At 45.7% G+C, this 14413-nt stretch overlaps 1 protein-coding gene across 2 annotated transcripts in view; it reads left to right on the top strand.

Moving 5' to 3' along the window:
- Window positions 1-14413, top strand: part of PRKCE (protein kinase C epsilon) — a 628435-nt gene that overhangs the window by 226545 nt on the left and 387477 nt on the right. Inside the window, exons 1-2 of one of the 2 annotated variants that reach the window (XM_064277140.1) lie at window positions 6197-6283; window positions 11388-11451. In XM_064277140.1, coding sequence (XP_064133210.1) covers window positions 6266-6283; window positions 11388-11451 — 82 coding nt within the window. In that variant the 5' untranslated portion in view covers window positions 6197-6265. Of the gene's footprint in view, window positions 1-6196; window positions 6284-11387; window positions 11452-14413 lie in introns of those variants that run through there. The other variant, XM_064277139.1, reaches the window with a different exon arrangement.

Raw genomic sequence — 14413 nt, 5'->3', positions numbered from 1 at the left:
GAAATAGCTAATGATCCAAAAGGGACGTTTTAGCTTTTTTAAAAGGAGTCGATTTAAATTTTGTAACAAGTTAACTTAGGAGCATGATTTAAATCAAATGGTTTAAAAGGGCACACAATGAAATGGAGAAGAGGAAGCCCCCTCCCCCGTTTCCTAGTTCTAGTCTCTAATCTTACGGTTTCCCGTCTCTTGAGGCAACTCCTGTTTCTTGTTGCATAAGACTCCTTCCAGGCTAATGGATGCCGAACAAGATCGCACCCATTTTATACACATGGTAGCATAAGAAACACATTACACCTTGCTGTTTTTGCCCTCTTTTATACATCTTGGACACAGTTCCATATCGTGGGCACACTTAGATCTCTCTCATTTTTTTTTAGGGGTTTCATAGTCATTTACTGGAAGGATGTACTGTAATTTATTTACCCAGAAACCCAGTGCTGTCGAGTCGATTCTGACTCATATAATTTATTTAAGCAATCCTCTATTCATGGGTATTTAGGTCGTTACGAGACCTTTTAGAATGCTAGCAAGCGGCAACCTAAGATGCATCAATTGGTCTCAGCCTACTTGGAGCAAAGGAGAATGAAGAACATCAAACACACAAGGTAATTATGAGCCCAAGAGACAGAAAGGGCCACATAAATCATAGACTACATCAGCCTGAGACCAGAAGAACTAGATGGTGCCCAGCTATAATCAATGACTGCCCTGACAGGGAACACAGTGGAGAATCCCTGATGGATCAAGAGAGCAGTGGGATGCAGACCTCAAATTCTCATAAAAAGACCAGACTTAATGGTCTGACTGAGACTAGAAGGACCCCGGAGGTCATGGTCCCCAGGCCTTCTGTTAGCCCGAGACCGGAACCATTCCCAAAGCCAACTCTTCAGACAGGGATTGGACTGGACTATAAGATAGAAAATGATACTGGTGAGGAGTGAGCTTCTTGGCTTAAGTAGACATGAGACTATGTGGGCAGCTCCTGTCTAGAGGGGAGAGGGGAAGGCCAAGGGGGACAGAAGCTGGCTGAATGGACACGGGGAATACAGGGTGGAAGGAAGGAGTGTGCTGTCTCATTACGGGGAGAGCAACTAGGAGTATATAGCAAGGTGTGTAGAAATTTTTGTATGCGAGACTGACTTGATTTGTAAACTTTCACTTAAAGCACACACACACACACAAAAGAACAAGACCTTTAGAGCATTTGGTCTAATTATTTTGTTTTGTATCCAAGGAAACTGAGACTCACATGCAGAGGTAGATTTAAATAATTGAACAGGCACTGGGAGTACATTTTCGGTGTGCTTTTCCTACGATTATTGTATTTTGATCACAGAAGACAGATGAAGGTGGCTCAGCTGTGTGCCTGAGCGTGTGTTTTGCACACATGGGGGTGTATGTGACTACCTGTGCCTACACAGGTAGGTGTACGTTATGTTGTGTGACAGGAGCGTGCTGGAAATGCACCCAAGGAATGCTTTTATTTTTAAAAGTGGAGTATGAAATTTTAAATGCTCTGAGGGTGGGAAGACGATTTGTTATTTAAGGGAAGCTTGTGGGGGAATCTTTATGATGACTTCTTTTTTCCCTTTAAAAGCTACTTTATGAAGTGTAATTGACGTAAAGTGCAACCATTCAAAGTGTCCGCACGCCTCGATGGATTTTGACAAATGTACATATTCACATGACCACCACCATGATTCAGATAGAGAAAATTTTTCATCATCCCAAATGTTCTCTTGTCCCCCTTTATGACCAGTCCGCACCCCCACCCCTCTGGGGACCACTGACGTGCTTTATGTCACCTTGGGTTACTTTTGCCTTTTCTAGAACATCATACAGGTGAAAGCAGACAATATATACTCTTTTGCATTTGGCTTCTTTTGTATAACATCTGTATGTTATACAAAATGTATATGTCATGTCTCAGTAGTCCATTCCTCTCCATAGTGGTTAAATTCCACTATGTGGATGCAGGAGCCCTGGTGGTGTGCTGGTTAAGAGCTTGGCTGCTAACCAAAAGGTCAGCAGTTCAAATCCAATAGCTGCTCCTTGGAAGCCCTATGGGACAGTTCTACTCTGTCCTATAGGGTCGCTATGAGTCAGAATCAACTTGACGGCAACACGTTTGGTTTGGTTTATAGGGGTGCAGCATGGCTGTTTATCCTTTCTCTGTTTATACCTATGTTGGACATTTGGATTGTTTCCAATTTGGGGATGCTATAGATAAAACCACCATAAACATTTGTATGCTGGTCAATTCTTCTTTTATATAAAGTATAAGATCATATGAAGTCAGTCATCTCCATAATTCATTTGTGCAGATCTAGTTTTTTCATATATTGAAGTAGTTTAAAGTAACGTTATCCATTCATTAACCAACACGTGCAAACATAGATGAAATGCTTGTGGTGGAGACAGAAGAGATGACAGACAGGGTCCCTCCCCACAGGGGTTGGCACTAAAGCCCTAGTTGTGTCTTTGCACTGTGATGTAAGGGGAGAACTAATCCTCCTCCCCTTATTTTATGAAAGTAAGCCCTGTTGTAAATCTGTTAGCAGGGTGGGACCCTTAAAATATTTGATTCCATGGGCATCCTCTGGTTTTCAACCTGCCAGTGAACTCTACCAGTAGGGCTAATAGCAAAGTCTTCCCCAAATGAAGTCTTTAATGTAATCAGTTGTGAACTTATAAACCAACATAAGAGTTGCCCATCTTAGTCTCTCAATGTTTTGTGCTTTCTAAAAGCAGAAACTGGGAGGGTGTCTGCTGCACAGACGCGCCCTGCCCTGCCCAGTTCACCCCTTCCTTCCTGGGTGCTTCTGGGGATGCTGTAGGACACCCTTTTTGTATTCATGGAGATGGTCTGTGCTCAAGGGGGTGTGGGACTTGGGAAGTGGGGCCTCTGCTTTGGGAAAGAACCCCTGAGTCTTCTTTCTTAATGGTTTCCTCCCTTCTCCTCCCCTCCCCATGCACCCCAGTACTCCAAGAAAAAAGAAAAAGAGTAACAGGCTAGGACTTGCAACACCAGCCTCTCTTCTTCCTTCTCTGCTTAGTTTATCACCGTTTTCTGACCCCATAAGAATGGCGTGACAGAGACGTCTGACCTCCTCTAACTTCACAAGAGGGAAGGAGAATCAAGAACAACAGCCCAAGGCTGATTCCTACGAGGAGGAGGTCAAACATGCCTCCCCTCTCCACCATCTTCATCAATTCTGACACCATCTGTCCCTCCCATGGCACTCTCTACTTCTCTGCTGAATTTGATAATTGATTGCAATGGCCACACAGAGCATACAGACAATACTCACAGTTATGGGGTTTATTGGCAAGCAACAGGTTACAATTCAGGCTCAGGAATGCTCAGGATACAGTTCTTCCATCAGGACAGCCTCTTCTCAGCCATGCAAGTAGGCAGGTCTCTCCCTGGCCCTGGGCCTCTGCCCTCCTCAGGCGAGTGTTACAAAGCTCTTTTAGCTCTTCTAATAAGAACCCTGAGGCACCCCATTCTGCCAGTAAGCCTCGGCCCGAAGGCGCTCAGCTCTAGCTCTGTGGGTCAGCAAGCCTAGCTCCACCAAGTGTCCAGAGGCACCCCAATCTGCCAGCAACCCTTCTGCCCAAAGGTACTCAGCTTTCTGAACCAGTGAGCCGGGAAGCCCACTGCACTGTTTCCTGCTGGTCTTTCCTGCTACTGTGCCTCTACCACTGTTTCTTGCCATCTTCAGTGTTAGAGCTCTCTCTCTCTCTCTCTCGGCCTTCTGGTTCCAGGAGCTTCTCAGTGCAGGTATCCTGGGTCCAAAGGACACACTCCACTCTTGGCTCTTCTTCCTTGGTGGTGGTGAGGTCTTTTCTTTTCACCTCTGGGATGGCTCATTCTACCTAGTAGAATGGCAAAACTGGCTAGTCCCATTGGTGGGCCACAATTACCATATTTGCATAGGGGTGGGAGTTACAAGACCATGACAGGAAAGGCCATATAAAAGTGATACATCACACTGCAGACCCTCTTCCTACTTTTGCTTCTCCCCAAGTCCTAGTGTCTCACAACAGATGGAAAGGGAAGTGAAACTCAAATTGGGCATGTGTGACCCTTGCAGACTGTTCTGAGGAAAGGTTTGCTTAGTGGTCTCTGATGAAAGTTGAGCCTATGGTTAGGAAGAAGCTTGACCTTGAATTTCTGACCTCCCTTCCCTTGAACCCAATCACCCTCAAAACACAGGCATGTGGTGTTCACTGGGGGGTGACAGCACCACAAAGCAGTAGTATGTAAGTAGGTTGCTCAGTGACTCATCATGGAGTCCTTCAGATTTTGCTGTCCCAGTTGTCTGTGCTCCTGCTCAGTAGGTGTGGTGTGGTGGAAGGAGTTGAGGGTGTGAGCTCCATCTGTGTACTTACCCCTCTGCTGCACAACTCTAGGGCCTCCGTGACAAAGACTACCATGGGAATAGTGCCCCCTGGAGCCGTGCAGCACAGTGTGCTCTTACTAGCCATGAGACGTATTGGGCCCTTACCTTCCTTGACACCAGTTTTCTCATATATAAAATGGCACGTATAAGAAAAATTCTCACAACTGGATCAATTAGTAACATCATGACAAATAGAGAAAAGATTGAGGTTGTCAAGGATTTCATTTTACAAGGCTCCACAATCAATGCTCATGGAAGCAGCAGTCAAGAAATCAAAAGACTCCTTGCGTTGGGCAAATCGGCTGCAAGAGATCTCTTTATGGTGTTAAAAAGCAAATATGTCACCTTGAGGACTAAGGTGCGCCTGACCCAAGCCGTGGTATTTTCAATCGCATCATATGCATATGAAAGCCAGACAGTGAATAAGGAAGACCGAAGAAAAATTGACGCCTTCGAATTGTAGTGTTGGCGAAGAATATTGAATATACCATGGACTGCCAAAAGAACGAACAAATCTGTCTTGGAAGAAGTACAACCAGAATGCTCCTTGGAAGCAAGGGCGGTGAGACTGCTTCTCACATACTTTGGACATGTTGTCAGGAGGGATCAGTCCCTGGAGAAGGACATCATGCTTGGTAAAGTAGAGGGTCAGTGAAAAAGAGGAAGACCCTCAACAAGATGGATTGACTCAGAGGTTGCAACAGTGAGCTCAAGCATAGCAACAATTGTGAGGATGGCGCAGGACCGGTCAGTGTTTAGCTCTGTTGTGCATAGTGTCGCTATGAGCTGGAGCTGACTCAGCAGCACCTAACGACATAAACCTTGTTATGGTGACCCCATGTGTGCAGAGTAGAACTGCTCCACAGGGTTTTTAAGGCTGTGACCTTTCAGGAACAGATTTCCAGGCCTGTCTTCTGAGGTGCCTCCAGGTGGGTTCGAACTGCCAACCTTTCAACAGTAGCTGAGCGCTTAACTGTTTTGAGATTCCTTGGAATTGACTCAATGGCAACTAGCAACAAATAATACTTGTTACCTAATGGTTTCATTTTGAGGAAGACGTGAAATCATATGTGTAAAGCACTTTGCAAATGGTTGAGCAACACCCAGGAAAAAAGCATCTGAGAGTCTTCTTAGTTTTCAGAGATTACTTTTTCATGGGTGTCTACGGTGTGGGCTCGCTCTTCACTGTTAACGCAAAAGAATTGATCTCCTGCTTGTGCCCATGTCTTCACCAGGTGCTCTGTGGGAGGTCAAGGTGTTTGAGACATGGCCCTGCCTTAAAAGGATCTGGCTGGGGATGCCAGTCAATTAAAGAGCCAGAGGGTTAGAGGAAGGAGACCTTGCTTTGGACTGGGTTGTTGGAGAAGACCTCATGGGCTGGGCAGGGACTTGTGAGCTCCACTGGTCACCTCTCTTGTGCTCCAGGCAGACCTGAGTGGGACTCTCGGCTTATTGACTTTGCAATCTTGATAGACTGCAAGGGTCTCTGAGCTCAGTTTTTTCATCTGAAAAGTAAGGATAGTATTGTCAGCCTCACAAGAGATTAAATGAGCTAATATAGGTAAATCACTAACATGGTGTCTAGGCATAGGAGGTGCTCAGAATATGCGTGGGCCCTTCCCTTCCCCTTTCCCTTCTCTCAGGAGACCAGACGGTCTTCTGATGGCCTGTGATGGACCCTTTCTTGCACTGGGTTTCTCTCAGGCTGGATATAGCACTCTTGTCTTATGATAAAAAAAAAAAAAAATTTTTTTTTTTTCTTGTCTTATGATACCTGTAGTAAAACCTGAAAAGGCCGGAACCCATGTAAGGCGGAAACCTGTCAAAGAAGGAAAACTCAAATATTTTCCACTAAAATGAACAAGAGAAAAGTGGTAAGCCTGCACCCTGTCAAAGGCAGAAAACTTTCGAGACCTGGAAAAACAGGGCAGCCCTGTTGAGTTCCGGCTGTCACGGGTTTCGCTGTAGTTCTTTATTTGATATTCGCGACAACACTGTAAGGGCGTCAAATGTCCTGGAATATCATAAAATATCGTCAACTTTGCACCGAAGAATGTCTTTTTTTTGTTAAGGGAAGATTGATATAGTGTGGGAAAAAATTGGGCTGAGAAGCAGAAGACTTGGCTTTTTAGTAAAACAGCACCAAAAATGACTGAGTATTTTGTGCCGGGCACCATGCTGAGCACTTTACACGGATTATTTTATTTAACCTCACAACAGCCCAAATGACATAAAACCCAAACCAAACCCAAGCTACTGCCGTTGAGTTCATATGACTCATAGCGACCCTATGGGACAGAGTAGAACTGCCCCATAGAGTTTCCAAGGACCTGGTGGATTGAAACTGCTGACTTTTTGGTTAGTAGCCATAAGTCTCAACCACTACACCACCAGGGTTTCCCCAAATGACATAGGACCTGTTATTAGCTCCATTTCACTGCCCAGCAGTCTGAGACTTAGAGAAGGTAGTCCTTGCATCAGGCCACATGGCCAGTAAGTCTCAGAGCTGAGAGCAACTCAGATTTGTTTAACCTCACTGTTCACTACCACATACCGAGCCTCTCCTCAGTTCCAGGTGCTTCACATGTATGCTTCATGTAATGTTCCCAACAACCCATTTCATGGATGGCAAAACTAAGGCTGAGGCTCAGAGGGGTTAAATCATTTTCTGAGGTTACTCACCTGGTTAAGTGAGGGAACTAGGATTCAGCCCTGGTCTGTCTGACTCCAAAGTCTGTGCGAGTCTCCCTTTCCTCTCACCATCTACTCCAGCTTTGTTTTTGACTCTAGCTGGAGGGATAGCCAAAGGCATTGGAGTTGGAAAGAGAATTTGCAGTCAAAGAAAACAGATAGCAGCTGGGAAGACAAGTCCAATAGGTTCCAGAAGATTTGATAAATATGGCTGTATCTGGGAGAACTGGAAAGAACCTGGAGCACAGAAGGAGAGGTTCAGAACTAACCCTGGGATGGGAGGAGGTAGGAGGCCTGCTTTTATGTCCTGCCAGCTGCCTGGTGGTGGCTGTGATTGGCAGCTTATAGGGGTTGGACAGGGCTGGACACTACATTGCTTCATTATCCAGGCCTGAAACCGTGAGCAGAATTTGTGATTAAACGAATTTGACCGTGCAGTTACCCCCACACTCTCCACCACCGCTCCAATTAGCAGCGTTGAAGTCCCACCACTCTCAATGGATGCTCAGAGCCTCCTCACTCGGCTGGGGCTGGGCCAGCACTCTGCAGCCATCTGCCCAGGCTGCACAGCTCTTTTGTTGCTTTTGGCATGTTTAATAACTTAATTTCTATTTTTCTGTTTGGAAATGCAGCTCGCCAGCATCGAGGCAGCAGTGGGTGCTAAAATGGGTTCTGATTGCTATCTTGAATGTTAATATCCTAATCCGTTTTATCGTCCGTGACCTGCCCCTCCCTGCCACCAGCACCCGGTCCCCCGCGGGAGAGATAGGCACACTGCCTGCCTTTGGATAGCCCTCAAAGCTCATCTCATTCCTTTGCTGTTTTCCTCCCCGCTTTTCACAGATAGCATTGTACTTCGCCAATAAAGACCACAGCCATGGGAAATCTTTGACTTGGAGGATATGAGAAAGTGTTTCATTTTGCCTGCAGGGTTTAATAGGGATGGTCTAAGCTCTGAAAGGCATACATTATTTAAATTCCATACTTTTGGATAAGAGGGCCCCTGATATTTTTGAACTTTGGCAGGGACAGCATTCTGGTTTGGCTCCATTCACTGGAACCAGTGGCTGGTTTTCCTGTTTGTTAATTCAGCACAGGGTCCAGGTTATATTTGTGGTGGGGTCAGTATTAATGGTGAGGATTCTGAAAACATTTTCTGTACCCCGAAACCTAAAGTCATAGACTCTCGGGGGCAGAAGGGACCAGTTTTTATCCAGTGGAAGCACCAGTTTGTTCTTTGATTCCCATTCAGATCTCAAGCGCCAAAAAAACCCAAACTAGTTGCCATCGAGTCAGCTCCAACTCATGGTGACCCCATGTGTGTCAGAGTAGCACTGGGCTCCATAGGATTTTCGATGGCTGATTTTTCAGAAGTAGATCACGAGGCCTTTATTCTGAGGCACTTCTGGGTGGACTTGAACCACTGACTTTTTGGTTGGCTGCCTATTGTGTTAAATGTTGGCATCACCCAAGGACTCATTTCGAACTTAAGAAGTAGTAAAAGAAGCCCTGGGGTCTGCTCTGTAGGGTCACTAAGAGTCAGCATCGACTCAATGGCAATGAATATAGGACCTGCTCTGGTGTGTAGTGGTCTGGGACGACGGAGGAACATTACAGGCCCCACTGACTGCCTTATCTCACTCCTGCCCTTATGCAGAGCCCAAAATAATGTCAGTGGCCAAGCCTTTGAGGCACTGAAGACCCCGGCTGATGAAAACTACATTTTGAGGGAATTCTTAAGTGCTTCTCAACCACAAAGGACTGAGTCTGGAAATAAAGTGGGGCTCAGGAATGGCTCTGGGAACCTGGACTGTGTGTAGATTGAACTGTTGAGGGAGGGAACTGGAGAAGGTCAGTTTCCGTTGAGTTTATTTGCCTAACAGGGAGTCTATGATGCACGTGGTGTAGCTGCCTCTGCTTCCCCTCTAGCGTTCCCCTCTGTCTCAGATGTAGGTGTGTGCCTGCCTTCTCTTCTGTGACTTGGAGAGGTGAAGGATCCTAGAACGGGTTCTAGAAGTTCTGAACATAAAGGCTCTTTCCACCTCCGGGGATGCTGAGTGTTTATTGAGTAACGATGAGCTAAGCACTATCCAGTTGCCGTGGGGTGAACGCCAACTCATGGCGACCCTGTGCGTGTTGGAGTAGAGCTGGGTTTTCTACTCAGTTCCATGTGATAGACCTCTACTCAGAGTAGACCTGCATTTTCTACTTAATTCCATGGGGTTTTCAGTGGCTGATTTTTTCAGAAATTGATCATCAGGCCTTTCTTCTGAGTTGCCTCTGGGTGGACTCAGACTACCAACCTTTCAGTTTGATGCTGAGTACATTAATCTTTTACACCACTCAGGGACTCCAGCCAAGCACTAAACCCGTTGCCATTGAGTAGGTTCCAACTCATAGTGACCCTATAGGACAGAGTAGAACTGCCCCATAGGGTTTACAAGGAGCGGCTGGTGGATTTGAACTGCTGACCTTTTTGGTTAGCAGCTGAACACTTAACCACTGTGCCACCAGGGCCCCAGCTAAGCACTAGGGGTGCAAATACGATTATCATACTCTCTGCCTAGCAGGGGAGCTAGATACATGGACAAGGTCTGACAATTTAATAGGAGCCATGATTAAGATATATACGGTAAACTGGTACCACAGATGAGGGAGCAATGACTCTTGATTGGACATATCTGGCAAGGCTTCAGAGAGGAGGTGACAATTGACCTCAACCTTGGAGGGGAAGGAGCTGTCATCAGGCTGACCCTTCCTAAGTATTAATTGCCAAATGTGTGCCTGCTCTTCGTTGGGGACCATTGAAAAAAGAAAAGGAGTGGCTCCTGCCCTCAAGGAATTTGCAGCTTGTTGGGAAAAGACTGGTGGTGTAGTGGTTAAGTGCTATGGCTGCTAACCAAAGGGTTGGCAGTTCAAATCCACCAGGTGCTCCTTGGAAACTCTACGGGGCAGTTCTACTCTGTCTTATAGGGTTGCTATGAGTCAGGATCGAATCAACGGCACTGGGTTTGATTTTTGGGAGAAGACAGGCCTGGCACTTCTGATCCAGTTACATTTCTGCAGACAGATAGGCTGTAGAGGTGGGGATAGGCCACAGGGGGTGCTTTGTGATCCAGGGTTTTCTGAATTACTATGTCTTTCTCACGGAGAACACAGCTTCTATAAGGATCATTCTGACCTTGCAAAGACGTCTTCACTAGAAGAGGCCCAGTCTGTCTGACTTTTCTCCAGTCCTGTGATCTCACAAGGCTGATTCTGTAGAGTCGAAGTCATTAGGTAGGGCTGGAGGTGGGAAGGGAGCAGGTTAGAGTGGGTGGAGCATATTGATGGAAATAGCTGTATTGATTCTCTTTACAGCTCTCGTGGAATCTGGGGTTTGCAAAACAGGTGTGTTCCCAACACGCAACCTGAGCCGGGAGTCCCTCGATCTCACGCAAGCACCACACACACACACTAACCTTTCCTTATGGTGTTTCTTACACCGGGAATGCCTTCCCTTTCTTGTCTCCATGAAGTCTACGGCTCTTCTGCAATGTTCTCAGTCTCATCAGAGATTAACTAATAAAGTTATTCTCTATAAAAAAAAAAAAAAAATTCTGTACCTCGTCCTTAATTTGGGCTCAGCATTTGGCTTCATCATTAATTTGTTCCCCATTTTTTAACTCCCCAATTAGACTGTAAGCACCTTGAATGTAAGGGTAGTGTCTTAGGCCTCTCTTCTTTCCCCTGAGAGACAGTTTCTGGGTTTCTTTAGACAGTCTTGGCATAAAAATCTCAGCTTGGCCACTCACCATGCAACTTTGAATACTATTTCCTTATCTATAAAATGGGAGAACACAGGGTTTCTCAACCTCAGCACTGTCAACATTTTGGGCTGGATAATTCTTTGTCTGGGGGTGGGGTGGTGGTGGGAACCGTCCTATGCATTGTAGGATATTTAGCAGCATCCCTGGCTCTCCCCATTAGATGCCTATAGCAACCCCCACCCCCATTCTTGACAATCAAAACTGTCACTAGACATTGCCAAGTGTTTGTTCCCTAGGGAGCAAAATCACCCCCTGGCTGGGTATGCAGAGACCTCCTGGTACAGCGCTGGCCTGAAGCGGGCGTTTGTAAACCCTGGTTCTCCTTCCTTTCCAGTTCCCCCAACACTTGCCGCATTGTAGGCTGACAAATGCAGTGGGGCTGTGACTCTGGGTTTCAGCAGGTTGGGGTGGAAATGTGAAAATCTTGGGCTGCCCACACAATGCACTAACAGAATCACTGTTGTTTTCTTAATTGCAGATTGACCTGGAGCCAGAAGGAAGAGTATATGTGATCATTGATCTCTCGGGGTCGTCGGGTGAAGGTAGGAAAGTGTGACCTCTCATCCTTCTTCTCTTGTGTTGATTTTCTTTGTCTTTTGGGTCACTCTCTCCCCGCCTTGGCTGGGACATATTACAGTAACCTTTAATCAGCAAAAGGGAACAGCCATGGGTTAACTTTGGTGGAGCAGAGGGAAGGTTTTGACATACCAGGCAAGGCCAACTAAACAAGGGTTTCTCGCAGGCTAGTGTGCAGAGTGGGCTTTGGTGACGTGGCAGCTTCTCTGCGGAGGCCCCCGTGGGGGGTTGCATGTGTGTTGGGAAGGAAGTAAAGCCAGTTGGTCTAACGGTATTCAGAAATGAAACGAATAAGTTGCCAAATTTCAGAATCTTATCTGTCTAGAGTTTTTACAGAACTGCTACTTCTTTCTCCAGCTCCTTACCCAGGCAAAAAATCGTGGGGAGAGGGAACTTCGGCTCCCCAGTGGCTGATTAGACGAGGTATAGATTTTCTTATAGTTGGATTTTCCTTTTCTTGTCTTTTTACACCCTCTTCTCTCCGTCCTTGGCTCACTTAATGCCTTTTAACGATGGTGAGGACTGAGAAGTCAGGGTAGAAGGGAAGGACAGAAAATAAAACTTGTCCAGATAGGAACAAGGAGATGGTGGCAGACTTGGGCTCTAGGAGGCTTGGAATTAAGACTGACATTTATATTAAGGCCATCTTTCCCCTTTTCCTCCTCTGTCTCTGAGCAGGGGGTGGAAGAGTTGGTTTAGTGCCACCGCAGAGAGAATCTTGGCAGGGCGGGGAGAAGCATGGAGAATGAGTAGCCGCCATATTTGTTACCTAGTCCTCGTGAGAAGGGTCCAGTGTGAAGCACATCTGACACAGATGGCCGGTTGACTTTGCAGATGGGGGACATTCATGGATTCTTGGCAGTGTCAATAAGGGGACTTGGGGGCTATGCCCCGAAGGGAAAGCACTTGGCTCCCTCAGCTCTTTGGGCTGGAAGACTTGAGCCTTTCACAACATGTCCCCCCAAATACTGGGGACACAGGGCACAAAGTCACAACTCCTCATGGTCTCCCGTATTTTAGGGGTGAGGCTCTCTATGTAAGGATGAATGGTGGGAGGAGAGGGTTTGTAAGTACACTCTTTGGAGGTGGTCAAATGATGCCATGTGGTGGTGGTGTCTAATGAGTTTCATTTGGCTAACTCATCACCCCGTTCCAACAGGTGAATTCAATAATTGTGTGTCTGTGGGTATGGGGATGATAATGACATCAGTCCTCTTTTACTAGATCTCAGTTATTTGGAATAGGCTCAAAACTTTTAATACCCCTTCCAAAATTGGCCTTCTACATTTTCTGCTCTTTATTGCAATTTATGCTCTTTATTGCAATTTACTCTTTGGCTTTTCTAACTTTCCTCCTCTGCCCTGAGCACTAAACAGCCTAGAATAGAATCTGTTCTAAAAGATTTGAGGATTTAACCATACGAAATATGTAAAACCTACGAAAAGGTCTTAAGAATAATAAAATGGCAACCAGTGTAGCTGCAACTTGGATTAAGAAATAATGCTATCAATAAGACAAAGCCTTGCAGTTGCTTTTAACGTGACATCTGATCCCAAATACACCAGACGACATGTTACAGTGGCCCCTTGATTGTACACACTGGCAAAACATTGAATGGGCAAAATCAGTCCTCTTTTTTTCTTACATAATCTATGTGCAATAGGATAACCAATTAAACATGTATTTCCTGCGCCAGGAAGCTGGGCCACCAATGGGAGATTTGGATTATTATTACTTTTTTCTTTGTAAAGATTAATGACTTGCAAAATTGTGGAAGACAGCCTCCTTTCACAGTAGAGGGAAAGGAGATGGACAAATGAATGAATACATAAATCAGAAGCAATTGATTTTTGTTCTTTCTTGCTTCTCCAGCTTACATGTGAATGGTCAAAGCCATTTTCATTGAGTTCTTAGTCTGTTTGCTTTTCTTTAAATCTCTTTCATCTAAAGAAAACAGAGTTTACTTCAGAAATGCTGACACATGCCAGAATCTGTAAAGTGCTAGCATGTGTTGCTCTGAAGCAAAGAGAAAATTCTCCTCTTTTTTTCTCGCTGTTCTTGGACTTGGGATCCTTTCTTTGGATGCTGGGAAGGACTTTCAGCCATCCCTCCTCAGAAGCTGATCTTGTGTTCTGTTTGTGTTCTCCACATCTGTTCTCTCCGTCCTGCTCCTGGGACTGGGAGTGCTCCTGGTCTAGAGGTGGCTTTGCTTTTGGAAGGGTGGAGGAGCTGGCGGGGCCAGAAGAGGAGGCTTAGAATGAATAGCTGAAACATTTGCCTCTTAGGCCACGTGAAGAGGGCCTGGTGAGAAACATGGCCGTCACAGACATCCCGTTGGATGTATAGACTGGACATTCACAGATTCTTGTCTAAGCCCTTGTCTCTGGTGAAAATAACTAACTCTGGAGTCTGTGAAATGGTGAGAAGAGAATTCAAATGAGGCACAAGTGAAGTTTTTACCACTCAATATTATTCTGCTATCCAGCATCCCTTCAACTCTCCAATTTCAAATGCTCTAATCCCATCAATGGATAAACAGGTTTTATAGAAATCTCACAAACTTGACCACAGATGCAAATCTCAAAGATTTCAGAAAAAGGTGTGGGGGTGAGACCGTGTGAATGACACCTCCTCCTTCTTCTAGGGTGTGCCAAAAACAAATTGTTTTCTTGCTGACGCACTGTAGGAAGCCTGGTTGTTTCCGTCTACTTAAGCTTGAGCTAATGTGATTTCTAACTGTCTAATAAAATCCCACTGCTTGCATGTCCTGTGCACTTCCCCATAATGGGATTTGACCAGAGTGTGCTTTAGCTAAACCAGCACCTAACCCCAAGTGAAAGAGGCCAGGCTGGATGTCAGCTAAGGTCATTTCCGGTCATATGACTTTATCTGTTGGTATAATTTAAATAGACACCTGCCAGAGCTCAA

This window comes from Loxodonta africana, chromosome 26 (genome assembly GCF_030014295.1).
Source record: "Loxodonta africana isolate mLoxAfr1 chromosome 26, mLoxAfr1.hap2, whole genome shotgun sequence".
Classification (NCBI taxonomy): domain Eukaryota; kingdom Metazoa; phylum Chordata; class Mammalia; order Proboscidea; family Elephantidae; genus Loxodonta; species Loxodonta africana.
Note: the sequence above shows the minus strand (reverse complement) of the source record. Positions and strands in the feature narration are given on the sequence as shown.